The 16,010-nt window shown below is 40.3% G+C and overlaps 1 protein-coding gene across 3 annotated transcripts in view; it reads right to left on the bottom strand.

Annotated features, from left to right (window-relative positions):
• Window positions 1-16,010, bottom strand: part of PLCB1 (phospholipase C beta 1) — a 695,548-nt gene that overhangs the window by 61,408 nt on the left and 618,130 nt on the right. For 2 of the 3 annotated variants that reach the window (XM_027069592.2, XM_027069593.2), the window contains exon 32: window positions 12,390-12,507. The exons of the other annotated variant lie outside the window; for it this stretch is intronic. In XM_027069592.2, coding sequence (XP_026925393.1) covers window positions 12,409-12,507 — 99 coding nt within the window. In that variant the 3' untranslated portion in view covers window positions 12,390-12,408. The remainder of the gene's footprint in view (window positions 1-12,389; window positions 12,508-16,010) is intronic. 3 annotated transcript variants of the gene reach the window in all.

The following is a 16,010-nucleotide window of genomic DNA, read 5'->3' as shown; positions in this document are numbered from 1 at the left end:
GGGTAAAGGCAGGAACATAAAGGAAAGTAGACTGGAACGAACAATGCAAAAGAGCAGAAATTACATGTACCTGACATCTGCACAACACACAAGGGAAGCCTGTGACCTGGGATCAAAGGGGACTGGATCTCTAAAATGGTGCGCATTATACCTGGATAGCTAGTGTGGAGATGGCTGTGCAACAAGACAATGAGGCGGGCTCACTTAGGAATGTGTTCCCTGGGACATGGTAGAGGGATGTGTGGTTTGAAAAAAATATCTACGGATTAACACATTTGATAGGTAATGCACGTGGTACAAATTTCAAAGAGGACAAGACGCTCTCATTCAGGGGTGCGATACAATTTTATTGCCTATAAGCTGTTAGGTACCAATATGGGTTTCTTTAGATTAGAGATATGGACCAAAACTATGAGTGAATCTGGCTTTTAAATATGCTTACATATTTAATAATTATATATTTTATATTTCTATATTATCTTATGTTGATATATTTGATATATAATATATATGTATATATGTACTTGTATATGTATTTTATATATAATATATATGTATATATACTTACCATGGATGGATGAGGATGGGGAGCTACTTTCAAATCCATTGCTCTCCAATTTCAAGAGAAAAAAATATTTTAAAAAGAAAACCTATTGTCTATTCTACTTTGATAAGTGAGTGAGTGCTACAATTCCAAGATTAGAAATCTAGGTGATAAAATAGTTCTCAATATTTAGTCTCGAGGCTTTCCAACTAAATTGGCTTTAATCTTTATACGGAATGTTCCCTAAAGGCCAAAATCCTGGTCAAACAATGGCAAGTGCAGTGCAGCTGATGGCCTCCCTAGGTACCTTCACTTGGCATCTTGGGTCCTGTAAAATCACACATAATAGCTTTTTTCACGTTTTAGTTTATCAGGAGAACTTAAATACGGAGGAATACATAGAAGTGTAAATGATTTATGAGAAAACTCTGACCAACACACCAAACAATATATTTAAGCACCAGGTTTAAAGAAAAGGAAACAACGATTTCAGAGCCCAAATCTGGCAGTCATATCAGGATGGAGAGATGTGCAGGTCACAAGGAAAGCTTTGCTCACTCTGTGCCCTTGCAGGGGCATACATTCACTTATGAATACATCTACAGGATAAATCTACTGAAATATCTTCAGAAAAGTGGCTGTCAAGAGCCAGTCTCATTAATTTTTCTGATACGAATATTTTATTTTATAGCTGATCTTAATAGAAAGATACTCTGAGCAGTTACAGATGAAATACACCTTTCAGAAAAACCACAAATTTCAGGTTATAGCTCAGCAGAATTGAGCATACTTTTCAGCCATGAGATAGTAAACATTTCTTTTACAAATGTGACTTTAAAGGCTTTGACTAAAAATCTTGCCAAAGCTTTAGACAAGAGTTCTGTTTGGTAGAGAAAATTATAAGAGAAACCGGGAGACTGGCCGCACCTGCGCAAGTGTGCTTTTTGTTCCCCTGTGACCCAACCTTGGCAAAACTGTTTGTTATTCACCTCATCACAAACAGCTCTGTCACAGCAGGTGTTGGGTTTGGAGGGGACACGGTGTCCAGGAAACCTGCAATCAGGTTAGCAAACTCCCAGGAGACCCATTCCCTTTCAATTGACTTGGAGTTGTCTGGCACTGCCTACCACAGCCCCTGAGCTGTCTGCCCGGGAAAGGGTGTCATGTGAGTCACAGCAGAAACACTTCCCCAAAACCACTCTCCCTGGAGGTGGAGGAGCCACACATCGAATGACAGAAAGGAAAGCTGCCCAAGCCTTTCTAACTATGAAAGAAAACACCATTTCCTTAGAGTTGCTTCACAATTCCACTTCCCTATAGAACCGGATTTAAAAGCTTCTTGTACAACTCAGTCTCTTTGCATAACGTCCAGCTTTTCAAATATGTCCTTCTGACTTTTAGTTCTTCAAAATGGTGGCTCAGTCTATTTCAGAACTCAGAGTGCCTTCAAAGTGGGAGAAGAGGAGTCAGCAGGCTCAGACTTTCAAGGCTTCCTTCTATATCCTCACAGGTGTCTGCTGTGAAGTGGCTGGCCTAGACTTCTCCACAGATTAATGGCTGCTGGCCATCCAGGGTGATTGATCGGTAACCACCTCTTGAGTCCATGGCCCAAGCCAATTGGCCTGAGGGAGCCTTTTTGTCTTGTTCTTAGGCTTCCACCAGCCCCCTCAATACCACCACTTTTTATCACTGGGGCACACAGGACATTTCCTTTTCCCTCTCAGATGTACATGATATGGGAACTTTCCAGATTTGGGCCCAGAGAGTAGAAGTGACAGAAGTACATACAAATATCACCTCCTGCTCTCTTCTCTCTCCCTTCTTTTCCCCACAGTTCTCAGGGTTGAAAGGGACACTCTCCTCTTCCTCTGGGGCACACCCTGAGTCCTGTCATTGCTGGGTGTAGGGTAAGACTCCAGCCCCTTAGGCTATCTGTGTTCAAAGAAGCTAAAGGAATTTGGAGAAATCCCTTCCTCTCTTCAAATCCCTGTTTTTCAAGATTTCTGCCCTGCTAATGAGGACCTTCTCCCTCAGGGAGCCCTGTCCTTTTTCTTTCCTGGAGCTGTGATTCAGGAAGGGTGGGGAGGGAAGGAGGATGCTTAAGGAGAAAAGAAAATATATCAGCTTATTATGTGCAAAGTAGTTTCATTCCTACACAAGACAGAGTGAATTCTAATCACAGCAGGGTAAATGTGGAAATCTCTTGAACTACGGGTACATTGTGTAGCAACCATGCAGGCTTTATGCCCTCGTGGATGCCCTCGTGGATCAGCTCGTGGAATCACTCTGTAAGGTGTATCAGAACTACTGTTAATGTATTAAATAGCAAGAGAAAACAACCCAAACATTTAAACAGCGTCTAGGGAAACCCTTTATTGTTCTTGAGAGTCCTGTCTAGGGAAACCCTTTATTGTTCTTGAGAGTTCTGTCTAGGGAAACGCTTTATTGTTCTTGAGAGTTCTGTCTAGGGAAACCCTTTATTGTTCTTCATAGTTCTTGAGAGTTTATGCTGCACACTCATTAAGATATTGTTCTTTCACTGAATACTGATTCATCAGAGAAAAACACAACCCTGCCAACAGTTAAATAGGTTGGCAAACAGGTTGGTAAATAGGTGAGGTCCCTTTTTCTCTATTCTTGCCTGGCAATCATTTTATTTAGTAGTCTCATTATAAACTAGACTGGACCAAAAGTTAGAAGTACTGATTCATCTCTTCTCAAATGGATTTTCCCTTATTCCCTACATCCCCCATGACTATTCCAGATTTCTGCTTCCCTTCAAGTCTGGACTTCTGGAAGAGTATTAGCTAAATAGTTGTCCATTCCTTGCCTCCTGTTTATCCCACTCTTATCCAGCCCCCACTCCCACCTTTCCACTGACTCATCACTAATACCAAAGGCACCAGTGGCCTCCTGGTTATTAATGTCAAAGGTGCCTTGCTGTACCATTCAGTCACTTTAGACACTATGCATCATTCCCTATATATTGATGCTGTTTTTTCCTCTTGGTTTCTCTGACAGTCTTGGTTTTCCTCCCATCTCACAGTTGTATCTTTTCTGTCTCTTTCAGGCTCTATCTCCTTTACCAGATCTCTTAAAACTACGAGTTATCTGGAACTAAGTCTTGGGATCCCTTCTCTTTCCCCTCTCTATGCCAAGGCTTTTGTCAATTCTATGCTCAAATTCGTTCTAGATTTAGGATTCTCAGATTTTTGTGGATGTAAGTTAACCCGGAGAAAGGGGGAAAACTTCAAATCACTTAATCTTTTCGGCTTGAAGTTTTTCTTTTATAATTACCCTCATAAGAGTCTCCTACAGTGCTACAGCAATAAGAGATCGTAAATAAACAGGATTTTCATCAGAAAGCAAGATGCATTGTGGTGGCAATTTGAAGTGTAGACCTGGGGCAGGAAATCAAGTCCCTTATTTGCTCTGTAAACTTAGGTACTTTCACTTACTGGGCTTCAGCTTTTGGAGACCACAGGCATGACTTAATTGGAATTTTAATCAAAGGTTGAACGTGAATTCTGCCAAATGGCATTTCATTTTCAAAATCTGAGTCTCTCTTTACTTGTTTGAAAGTGGTATAAAAGGGTAACAGCAGAGAGAAATGTTTCAAACAGAATATAAAGCTTAATCTGAAAACTGCTATTTACCCCAGCAGTTTTCTATTCTATTTCATTTACTGTCACTTAAAACTTTCAGTGGGAACAAAAATGTCCTCTTTAAAATGAATGAGGCAAGTATAAGCTTAGTATTAGCTGCAGGGTAGTATTAGCAGTGGGAGGGATATTATGTTATAGCTGAAGCAATTTTCAGGTAGAAGACATTGCTGGGTGGGTTAGAAATATGTTAGCAATGCTAAGTGTATATTTCAGGGGATTTTTCTGTTGCCCCAGAATGTTTTATATGGAGGTTCTGAGAGTCTATAGGTCAGCAAGGCAGGACTGCCCCTTTATGGTGAAGGAAACAAAGAAATAAAGGCTTGAAAAGGCAATAAATTAGATCTCAGCAGAAAGCTTTGTTTTGTTTATAAAGGATGGGTCAGATTGTTTGTAGCTGTGGTAAGTTGCAGTAGGAAGGCTGCATAAATCCTGGGAAAACCATATGCCATAAAAGTAAGGTTTGTGCCAGTGGTGTGCTACTAAATGTTTAGTACATGGCTCTCCTAGAAAAAGGAAGAGCCTTGTTTGTAGTGTTTCCTGATTTCCGTGGTGTAAATATTCCCATTATGATCAAGTCCAAGCTCTGGAAGCGAAGATCTTGAGCGCTGACTTAGTGGAAGGTACTCCGTATGACTCCGTCGTATAAGTGACCACACAGATACGACAGATGGAAAATACCTTGAGGGCACAGACAATCGTGAAATGTCTTAGCCAGCATGAGCTGGGTTTGGGGTGTTTGTTACCTTTGTTTTTAATACAATTTGTTTAATTGTAAGTTTATGTAACTTACATTTTTATAATGGCCGCATTTAACAACTAGTTCACAGAATCCCTGAAAAATTTAAAAATTAGTTCTTGTGAGTGAGTCTGTCCAACTGCAAGTTACCATTGGTTTGTCTTCAGAGAAATAAGGAAAATTAATATTAATATTTGCTGGAGCAACATTTAATTACGTTTGAGTTCTGAGAGGTGCTCAGTTTGCTTTAAGTGTTTTTGTATGTATTAATTTTCTAGAACTCTCTGTATCTGTCAATAGGTAAATCAAAAGCAATGATTACAATCATAATATGCTAGGGGATTCTGGGTGGCTCAGTCGGTTAAGTGTCCGACTTTGGCTCAGGCCATGATCTCACTGTTCCTGGGTTCAAGCCCTGTGTCGGGCTCTGTGCTGACAGCTCAGAGGCTGGAGCCTGCTTCGGATTCCGTGTCTCCCTCTCTCTCTGCCTCTCCCACACTCGCGCTCTGTCTCTGTCTCTCAATAATAAATAAACATTAAAAAAATCATCATATGCTCGATCAATAGATGATAATTTTCTGCAAATTTGTGTGAGCTGAGTGTGAGGTATGTATCATCTCTTTTGAGAAAAAAAAAAAAAAGGACCCAAAGAAAAAGATGTTTGTTTATTGAATGACATGTTTTATGGACAGAATTGTATCTCTTCAAAACTCATACACTGAAGCCCTAATATATGTGACTTATTTGGAGTTGGGGCCCTGAAGGATGTAATTAAAGTTCAGTGAGGTCATAATAGTAGGACTCTAATCTGACAGAACTGCCCTCCTTATAAGAAGAGGCAAAGGGGCGCCTGGTTGGCTCAGTTGGTGGCTCCGTCTTAATTTAAGCTCAGGCCATGATCTCAACGGTTCATGACATCAAGCTCCATGTCAGGCTCTGCACTGAGAGCACGGAGCCTGCTTGGGATTCTCTCTCTCCCTCTTCTCTGCCATCCCCCCTTTCACTCTCTCTTTCTCAAAATAAATAAATAAACATTAAAAAAGAAGAGGAAGAAGAAGAAGAAGAAGAAGAAGAAGAGAAAGAGACACAAGAGCTCTCTCTGTGCACAAGGGCAGGCCAAAGACCATATGAGATTACAGCAAGAAGGCACCATCTGCACGCCCAAAAGAGACACCTCACAGAAACCAGCCCTACTGATACCTTGATCTTGCATCTCAGACTGCACAAGTGTGAGAAGATGAGTTTCTTTTGTTTAGGCCACCCTGTCTGAGACACTTTGTTATGGCTGCCCGGGCTGACTAACATAGCATGCAAATAATGCAATTCTTTGCAGTTCCATAGCAGGAACATGATGCCCATACCTCAGGCTCTGGCACAATGTCATAAGGAATTCCTTCCTGTCTGCTCTTCTGCTGTATAAACTTCTACTTAACCCTACAGGTCAAGGGTTACCACCTCTGGGGAGCCCCTCCCTGGTTTCCCCCAGTATGTGTCAGACTGTAAACAGCTCTATTACAATGATGATGACTATACTGTTTTATACTGTTTTAGTCCTAACACAAATCCTTTGAATCCTTTAAAGAAAGGTAGATTACATATTAGAAATTAAGATCCAGCATGCCACCTACCTGTGCTGCCCATGTTAGCCACTAGCCACCTGTGGCTATTTACACTTAAATTTAAATAAAACTTAAATATAATTAAAAATTCAATTCCTCAGGTGGACTAGCCACACTCCAAATACTTAATAACTGCCTGTGGCTAGGGGCTACTGCACTGGGCTCTCAGACATGGAACATCCCATCACTGTAGAAAGTTCTATAGCACTGAGCTGTACTGGACTATAAGCAATTTGAGGTGGGGGCAAGCTTTGCATCTCTTTGTATTGTCTTATTGTCCCAGCATCTAGCCTAGTACCTGCTAGACAATAGGCATCCAATAAGTATTATCTGAATTATTAAAAGAAAAAATTGACACTATTTACCTACTTGCAGCTCTTTAAAGCTATTTATGGTTCCTAGAGATCACAAAAATAAACACACATACATAAATTTGTTTTTATGATTGGCAAGTAAAATGCTAAAAATGAGCAATTATCATTTTTCCTGGGGTGAGAACACGAATGTGTAATTATAGAATTCATTTCAGGTGTTAATATAGCAATCTATAGTTGTTAATTCCTAAGGACAATATTGATTCTAATTTAATTTTTTTAGGTCATCTCTGCTTCATTGCTCTATAAGTGACCCTATGGACTCATTAAGTCTTTCAGCATATTTATGCAACTCTATTTAATGAGCCCTCCAACACCTTGAATTCTCTGGATCTCATACCTATTATTTCAGTGGTAAACTTCTGAGTTTAATTAATCGTATTCTTCCTGAGCTCAGAGGAGGTCAGAAAAAGGTCACCCAGTCATACACAACTCTGCTGGCAGACAACCCCTTTGTTGCCATATTTAAAGATCTTCAAAGAGACACACAATAGCCCTTGGGAATCTAGGTATTTAGATGTTCCTATACTAGAAACTTTTCTTTGTTTCTTTAGATATTGTTTTAATGTTTATTTTTGAAGGAGAGACAGACAGAGCGTGAGTGGGGGAGGCACAGAGAGAGAGGGAGACACAGAATCCGAAGCAGGCTCCAGCCTCTGAGCTGTCAGCACAGAGCCAGACACAGGGCTTGAACCCAGGAACAGTGAGATCATGGCCTGAGCCGAAGTCAGATGCTTAACTGACTGAGCCACCCAGGTGCCCCAATTTTTCTTTGTTTCTTGCTTAAATGTTTCTTAAGTTAGCCCAAAGCAGTTTCCCTCACTCTCTCTGGAACAAAAGGAGAAACTTTGTCCTGTGTTATGAAAGAGACTTAAATGCCATTTAAATAAAGATGCTTGTCTTCCAAGATGTTTTCCTGTAGATTTCCTCGTAACTTCAGGGATAAATAGTAGGGCTGAGTAAATATTATTTGAATGAATAAATGAAAGCCATGAAACAACCCCTTAACCCTGGTGCAAAGCCCAATGTGTACCCTAACTTCTATCTCATAGAATTCAGGGCACACTTTCCAAGTGGGAGAAAGAGTGTGTTCTAGAGGGGAGTGTGCAGAGAGAAGAGGGAAACAAGGAGATCTCCAGGGAAGCAAAGCAATTTAGTCTGTGGTTTGAAGTCAGCACCAACATGTGCAAGCTGGATGGGATGGAGTAGAGGCGAAGGAGGGGGAGGAAGAAAGTCAGGGTTGGGAAGGGGTGAGGGTGTCTGTCCTCAATCTTCATGTTTTATAGAAGGGAGCAGTGAGCCTTAGCAGCCGTGGACAGAGAAGGTTGTGTCAGAATCCTTTAACCCTTTTGTGCGGGTCACATGGGTCAGTCTCCCCTCTGCTCGGTTACTTGCCCACAGGATGTTTTGAGCACAGAAAACAGCTGCCTGCCTCTCACCCATGAGATCTGCTGCCGATGGTGGCCTCCTGGAGGTGAGTCCTGTGTTCACAGGGCTGGAATTTTTCTAACATCTAGTCCTGGGAGATGTTCTTCTCTAAGACATTAGTTTAAAAACAAATGATTTTGAGAACTTGAACATCCTGCCTATGAGATTTAATTCCTCTTGCTGTTGTGATCGGTTTGGGAACTAAATCCCTGGCCAGATTTGGTTGTGATCTTATGAAGGCTACAGTATATACCACCAGGAAGGAAACAGCAGCTGGTGTATGTGACTGATGTCTATCCCTTGTAGCCACTCAGAGAGATCTGCTTCCTTCGACAGTGAGCCCGCTAGGTAGTCTCCCCAATTTACAGATGTGTGTACTGGGGCACAGATGGTGAACCCTTATTGCTTGCTCGTCTGTGAAATATGAGAAAGAGGTATCACAGCCCTGACATCTAGATCATAAAAAATCATGGCTTCAGATATTTACTGAGACAGCTGGAGGGCACAACACATGCATGGAGTCTCCAAGGTTGGACACTCTTTTTAATGACCTCAGGAAAGCTTAGCAACCTTTTTGAAAATTATTTTCCTCAACTGTGCAAAGGCAAGAATAGGAAGATAACACATGTGATGTGCTTTTAAGGGGCTTGGCAACATAGTAAGTGCTCAATAAATGCTAGTTTGTTATTACTTAAGTGTCAGGGGAAAAAACCTTTCTAAAGCACTTCTGTGGTCTTAAATTGCTCTTTATTATTTAAAAGCATGTAGGAACTGTGTTTTTGCTCTTTCATGCTCCCTGTTGAAATTGGCACAGCCCAGAATAAGGAAGGTAGGCACTTAGTAAATATTTGGCATAGACTGATAATTTTCCAGTGCTGTATCATTGGCATTTTTAGGCATTGGTCACTATTCACATATATATGTGTGTATATATATATATATATATATATACACACATATATACATATATACACATATATATATACACACACATACATATATATATATAGCACATATATATGTATATATACACACATATATGTATGTATATATAAACATATATTTTATATATATATATTTATACATGGGTCATTATGTAAAAGTTCATATATACACAAAATGAGCAAGCATTCTTTTTGTTTCTTTGTAATCGTGCTATACAGTGATTTGTATTTACTAAAAAATAGAAATTACTAGGGTTAAAAGTATGACCTTTACAGCTCTATTTATAAATGTCTAGCAGATAATAAGAAATACACTTTTCATCAATGAAGGCTTGCATTCACCAATTTAAAAATATGAAATTTCGGGCACCTGTGTGGCTGAGTCAGTTAAGCGTCGGCTTCGGCTCAGGTCATGAGCTCTCAGTTTGTGAGTTTGAGCCCCACGTTGGGCTCCATGCTGACAAGGAGCCTGCTTGGGATTCTCTCTCTCTCCTTCTGTCTCTGTCCCTCTCCCCATCTCTCAAAAATAAATAAATAAACTTAAAAAAATACATAAAAATGTGAAATTTCAAGTATTTATGTCATGAGTGTTCTTGGGATCAATCTTAGAATTAAAAAAACACTCTTCTAGTAAATGCACGATGGCTTTATGTACTTTTTATTCATTCATTTTATGTTTAGCTGTAGTCTATCAATGGAAATGTTTGGGGTGAGCAAGAAACATTTGGGGGAAACATTAAATGCAGCACAAAAATGTACCTTTCATATACTGGTATAAAAGGACTTTTTGTTCTTTTTCAGATACAAAACAGTTTAATTTTTTTGTTCTGTTTTAGCAATGAGACCTATTTTCCATGGAATGTGTGAAATTGGTTTATTTTTATATTGCCTTTTATATGTGAAAAGCTAAAGTGACCAAACTAACTATGTGATTAAAGACGTTTTTAGTGTCCAGATATGGTGGGAATATCTGGTGGGAAACAACCATTTTTGCTCAGCAGGAGGCTCAGTTGACCTTCTACAGGAAAAACAAGTGGTAGACCAGATACCACAAGCCTGACAGAACATGGCAACCAAAACGTAACACTCAGGTCTCTATTGCATTTATTTTGGAAAACAAATGTGTTCTGAGCTTCACGGTCATTTACCTCCCTGGAGGTAATTCAATAGTCTATCTGTGGTATTAAATGTTTCACCGTAACTTTCAAAAACACCAGGACAGTAAAAAGTGCATTAAAAAAAAATCCGGCGTGCCCGGGTGGCTCCGTCGGTCGAGTGGCAGACTTCAGCTCAGGTCATGATCTCGAGGTTCATGAGTTTGGGCCCAGCATCGGGCTCTGTGCTGACAGCTCAGAGCCTGCTCTGGATTCTGTGTCTCCCTCTCTTTCTGCCCTTCCCCTGCTTCTGCTCTCTCTCACTCTTGAAAATAAATAATAAAACATTTAAAAAAATAATAAAAAAATGAAATTAAAAAAAATCCAATAATGTTTATAATTGATGACTTGAAAGATACCCTGAACATTTATAGTCAAATGAAGAAGATATTGCCAAGGTCTCCCTGATGCGTTTCTGGAAAAATCACTGTCACTCGCCCCCTGCCTCTCCACCCCACCTTTCCATGTGAGCTTTATTTATCACAAGGTCACCACAGGAACAAGATTGTCACCCCTGGGAGGACATGGAGGGAATTCACAGCCAGGCTATGGCTTTGCTCTCAAATGGCATTCTCTCCTTTTTTCTAGTGTCACAGTCCATAGTAAAAAATAAAACTGTATTCAAGGGTCAGGGTCGTGATTAGGTCAAAAACTTAAAATACAACAAACAAACAAACAAACAAAAAACTCCATGAAAGCAGCTTGAAGGTTTTTCCTTCCAGGTGTTACAGCCAGGAGGTAGGAATGTACTAGATCCCTGCTTGTCAAATGCAGTCTGTGGAAATGTGGCAGCAAGGGCATCCCCTGGAAGCTGGTTAGAAATGCAGACCTCAGGTCCCACCCAGACCTCCTGAATCAGAATCTACGTTTTCATAAGATCTCCAGATAATTGATACGCTCATTCCAGTTGAAAAATGCTGAGCTAGAACATCACTGCTTGTGGTGATTGATGTAGAGGAAGAGAAAGGAATCATAGCTTTTTTTTTTTTTTTTTTTGCAGTAGAGTTGTTTTCACTGATTCTTTGACACGTTTCTAAACTGTACTATTTCACAGATCAACAAGTGTTTGAGGACAAAAAACATCATAAGCCTCACTGTAGAACTTTACTTTCAATCCATCAGAATAGATGTATTTTGCTTTCTTTATAATCACAATAACACCTCTTTTTTTTTTTTTTTTGAAATGCATTCACATTGGAATGGCTTAGGGCAGTTCTCTTATTAGCTAAAGGAATACAGTAGATTTCATGATGCATTTAGTCTACCAAGTTAAAGTCCTCTCTAACATCTGAGCTGCATTTTGCTTCAACCAGCAGCCCCTGGCTCAAGCATCCCTATTAGTGAGGTATTTTTCAAGAGCTCTTGATTCTAGAGAATCAGGAAATCCTGAGCTATCGCCTTAATTCAAAACATCATGTGGGAATACAATGACTTTTGCTGAATTTTTAAAAGGAGGGGTATAGTAAACTGAGTGGAGTGGGTCAGGAAGACTCCCTGAGAATTAATTCAATCCCACTGGATTTTAAGATAATAAAACTGTGGGCAACCAGTGCTGCAAGAAGTAGGAACTTAAAAATGTCTCAAAAGCAGAAATAACAGTGTGAGTGTAAAAGAAAGATTGAGTTCAAAAAGGAAGTCAGTTTTGCAAATAGAGAAACAAAATGAATAAAAGGGAAGAAGACAATAAGGAAGAATGGAATTTATGTCAAGAAGAGAGAGAAGAATGGTGAAAAAATAAATACCAGAGAAAGACAGGTAAAGATGAGGGCACATCATGGATGTGGCTGGAAACTATAGCAAGAAAAGGATGGGTATGTAGAGAAAGGGGGGTAGTGAAAAACAAAGGAGCAAGTCCATGATGCCTGTAAACCTGATGGCCACATGCCACCCCTCTCTCAAAAGCGACCCCTCCCATCCAGTCCTACCTGGCCGGAAGGATGGTAGTCACCACTTGAGAGCTTGAGGGTTGGGGGGAGTAAAGTTGGGGGAAACAGAGGGATCCTCATGGCAAGTTTCCGACAAGAATGAGGAGGAACCGTCCCCCTGTGTGGAAAAAAAGGGAGGCTGTCATTTTTGTGGCATTGAAATTGATTTCTAATAATCTGTTGTTTCAAATTATTTGTCTGGGAGCTCTCTTGGAGTGCCTTCTAGAATGGAGATTTAAAATCTCCAACTCCTTTGTCTATTCCAACACTTCCGACCACAAATGCAATGGGACTGGCAACTGAATTATCTTTGGTTTCTTCCCATTCTTCGTGGGAATTAGATGCTAAATATGATTGTAACAGTTTTGAGAAATTCTCTACAAAATCCCACTACTATCAAGACTTGAAAAAAGATTGTAATGAATCACTGACAGCAGTTGAACAGTGTGGCCCAGTGGGACTGGGCTTAATGGCTATGCTTTTCTCTCTCAAAGAGAGAGGATTGAGTTTTAAATGCATCGAGCTAGTTTTGCTAGCCCTCTACATAAGTCACATGCCAGGCATTGTTTCTGGGTGCCTAGACCTCAAGAGCATCAGTGAGCAAAACAGTCGAAACCCTTGCCCTCCATGTAAATCCACTGGGGAGGGAACACTGAATGACACACCTAAGAAAGAAGTAAATGACCTAATGAGGGAAGGTGATATATACCCTGAAAAACAGGAAGTAGAGCCGAATAAAAGGAAGAGGAGATGCCAGCAATGGGGGAGTGTGGAAAGTGTGGTCATGGAGGGCCTCTTTGAAAAGAAGTCTTTGAGCAAAGACTTGAGCAACAGGAGGGAGTCACCCAAGTGGACCCTTGAGAGATGAGCATTCTGGGCAGAGGAAATACTCCATACAACAGTCCAAGGCGGCCCCTGTCTTTTTGGGGCCCAGCACGGAACCCAGGATGGCTGGAGTGGAGAGTAGGTCAATGAGAAAACAAAGAGGGGATGCCACAAAGTGGAGTCAGATCATGTGGGACCTTATAGACTTTTATTCCTGACAGAGATGGGAGCCATGAAAGAGTCTTGAACTGAGGAGCGACCTGATTTACATTCTAAAAGAGGACTCTGGCTGCCTTGTTGGGAATAGATATGTGGAAGTGGGAAGACCAGTGAAGAGGCTATTTAGAAATCCATTTGAGGACTGATAGTGGCTTTGGCTAGAGTGCTGCACTTGGTACCTTAACAATTATAAAGAAGTCTTAACTGTTTTATGATACTTTGCAAGTCTTGCGATAGTTTTAATTCCACCTAAAACAAAGTCCCAATAATAAATTTGAGAATTGCAACAGCTTATTATGTATTTCATAAAACCTAAGAACTACTTAAAAACAAACAATATGTAAGTTTCAAAGGAAAAGAAATCCTTTTTAAAATAATTTTTTTAATGTTTATTTATTTTTGAGACAGAGAAAGAGAGAGTGAGAGTGGGAGGGGGGCAGAGAGAGAGGGAGACACATAATCTGAAGCAGGCTCCAGGCTCTGAGCTGTCAGCACAGAGCCCAACACGGAGCTCGAACCCGCAAACTGTAAGAACATATCCTGAGCTGGAGTTGGACGCTTAACCAACTGAGCCACCCAGGCATCCTGGAAAAAAAAATCCTTTTGAACCAAAGCTAGAAGATAAGATATTTCCTATTTTCTTTATGTCACCAAAAACATATAGGTGCTGCTGGCTACTGTCTTAGACAGGATTTCCCATATGCTAGCATAATTAGGGAGGGCAAAATCCATGTTGATGCCAAAATAGTTAAACATGTTAAGCTTCCCCCAATTGTATAGGGTTGTTTGGGTGTGAGTGTGTGTGTGTGTGTGTGTGTGTGTGTGTGTGTATGATGATCATAAACGGTATGTCATGAAGAATCCATGCAAACTATCAGAATCATCATGCCCTGTTTATTATTCCATCACAAACATCAGCAAAAGTTAAAGCTACCTCTACTGATAAAACTCTTTGAAATGTGGAATTCTTTGAAATATGAAAATATTACTTGTCTTGGTTTCAGCCACAAATTCAAAGGTCTCCTTGTCAAATTCAAAGATTATCCTCAGCAAATGATTATAATAAATGCAGAAGACTTGTATCAATTGATTTTTATTGACAGAAAATGCATAAGCAGGACTCCACATGGTAGATTTGTTACATTAATTTGGCCTTTGGGCAGAAAACGTGCACAATAGAGAATGTGACTCTTGCTCTTAGAAACGGCTTTCCTAGCGTGGACTGAAATTTTCTTCAGCATTGTTCAGTTCAGTGGTCATGGATTTTTTCCTTCTGCAATAGCTTTTCATCTGGTCTCTGCATGCTGCTTCAACAAATGTTTCAAAGCACCAAGACATTTCCCATTTGGATATTCTATACGTAAATATTTCTCTGGGTTTTCCTTTGCCATCTTTCCCTTGAAAATGTTGAGGGCCATGGCAAAATCAGGTAGTAGTTTCCCGAGGTCAATGAAATCTTTAAATTCTTTGTTTTAAAAAGTATTTAGGACGTGTTATGTTCGACTATTTTTATTATTCTAGTTATACCAAAGCAGGGCTTTAAAAACAAACTAGAGGGGCACCTGGGTGGCTCAGTCGGTTATGCATCCAACTTCAGCTCAGGTCATGATCTCATGGTTCATGAGTTTGAGCCCCGCGTCAGGCTCTGTGCTTCCAGCTCGAAGTCTGGAGCCTGCTTCAGATTCTGTGTCTCCCTCTCTCTGCCTCTCCCCTGTTCATGCTCTCTCTGTCTCTCTCAAAGAATAAATAAACATTAAAAAAATAATAAAATAAAATAAAAACAAACTAGGGATACATTTGGAATAAAACATCTAATTAGTATTGGCAAAATTCACATAAATGGTGTTACAAGGGCAGGCACACAGAGTAGAAGTCAATTCAGAAGTTTTCGTGGGCCATCTATGGTTGTATGGACTCTGTTGCTTAGGGAGGTGGGCAGATGAAAGTCAGTGGGATTAAAGTCCATCTCATCCTATTCCTAATGTTAAACCTCAGTTCTTTCTGGGAAGAGTCCAAACCCCATCAACATATACACTCTCTGCTCTAGCAGGTCATGAGTATTTGCTTTGGATCTCCTCCCCTCTAAACTATACACCCATCACGGCACTCCCACATTTCCTAATCTTTAGGAAAGAAAGTAAAGATAAATGAAGGGGAAAGTAAGTTAATAGGGTAGAGAAAAGGGGGAGGAATCAATGGCAACCATGTGAACCTCCATTCCGATTTTGTTTAAATCTCAAATGCAGTTGCTTTACAGGGGTTAATAGATAAAAGAAATCCATGAGGGGAATGCCATGTGGGCCTAAGGGGAGCCTCTTCTCAGACCTAGGGATCTGTCTACAGGTTGGCTGTCTGTAATCATATAATCTAATTTTTAAAGAGAAATTGATTTTTTTAAATAAGAAAATTTCTGAGTATTAAATATTAGTGTGAGGGTTTTGTAATGTGCCAACTTGGGTAGGCTGAACTACATTTCCCAAAGTTCTGTTTCTGTATTTTTCCAGGGTGAGTTACAAGGGAGACTTTCCCAAGAGTTGGAGGGCTGAGGAGGGAGGCAGCGACCATTCTGTAACACAC

Source organism: Acinonyx jubatus, chromosome A3 (genome assembly GCF_027475565.1).
Source record: "Acinonyx jubatus isolate Ajub_Pintada_27869175 chromosome A3, VMU_Ajub_asm_v1.0, whole genome shotgun sequence".
Lineage (NCBI taxonomy): Eukaryota > Metazoa > Chordata > Mammalia > Carnivora > Felidae > Acinonyx > Acinonyx jubatus.
Note: the sequence above shows the minus strand (reverse complement) of the source record. Positions and strands in the feature narration are given on the sequence as shown.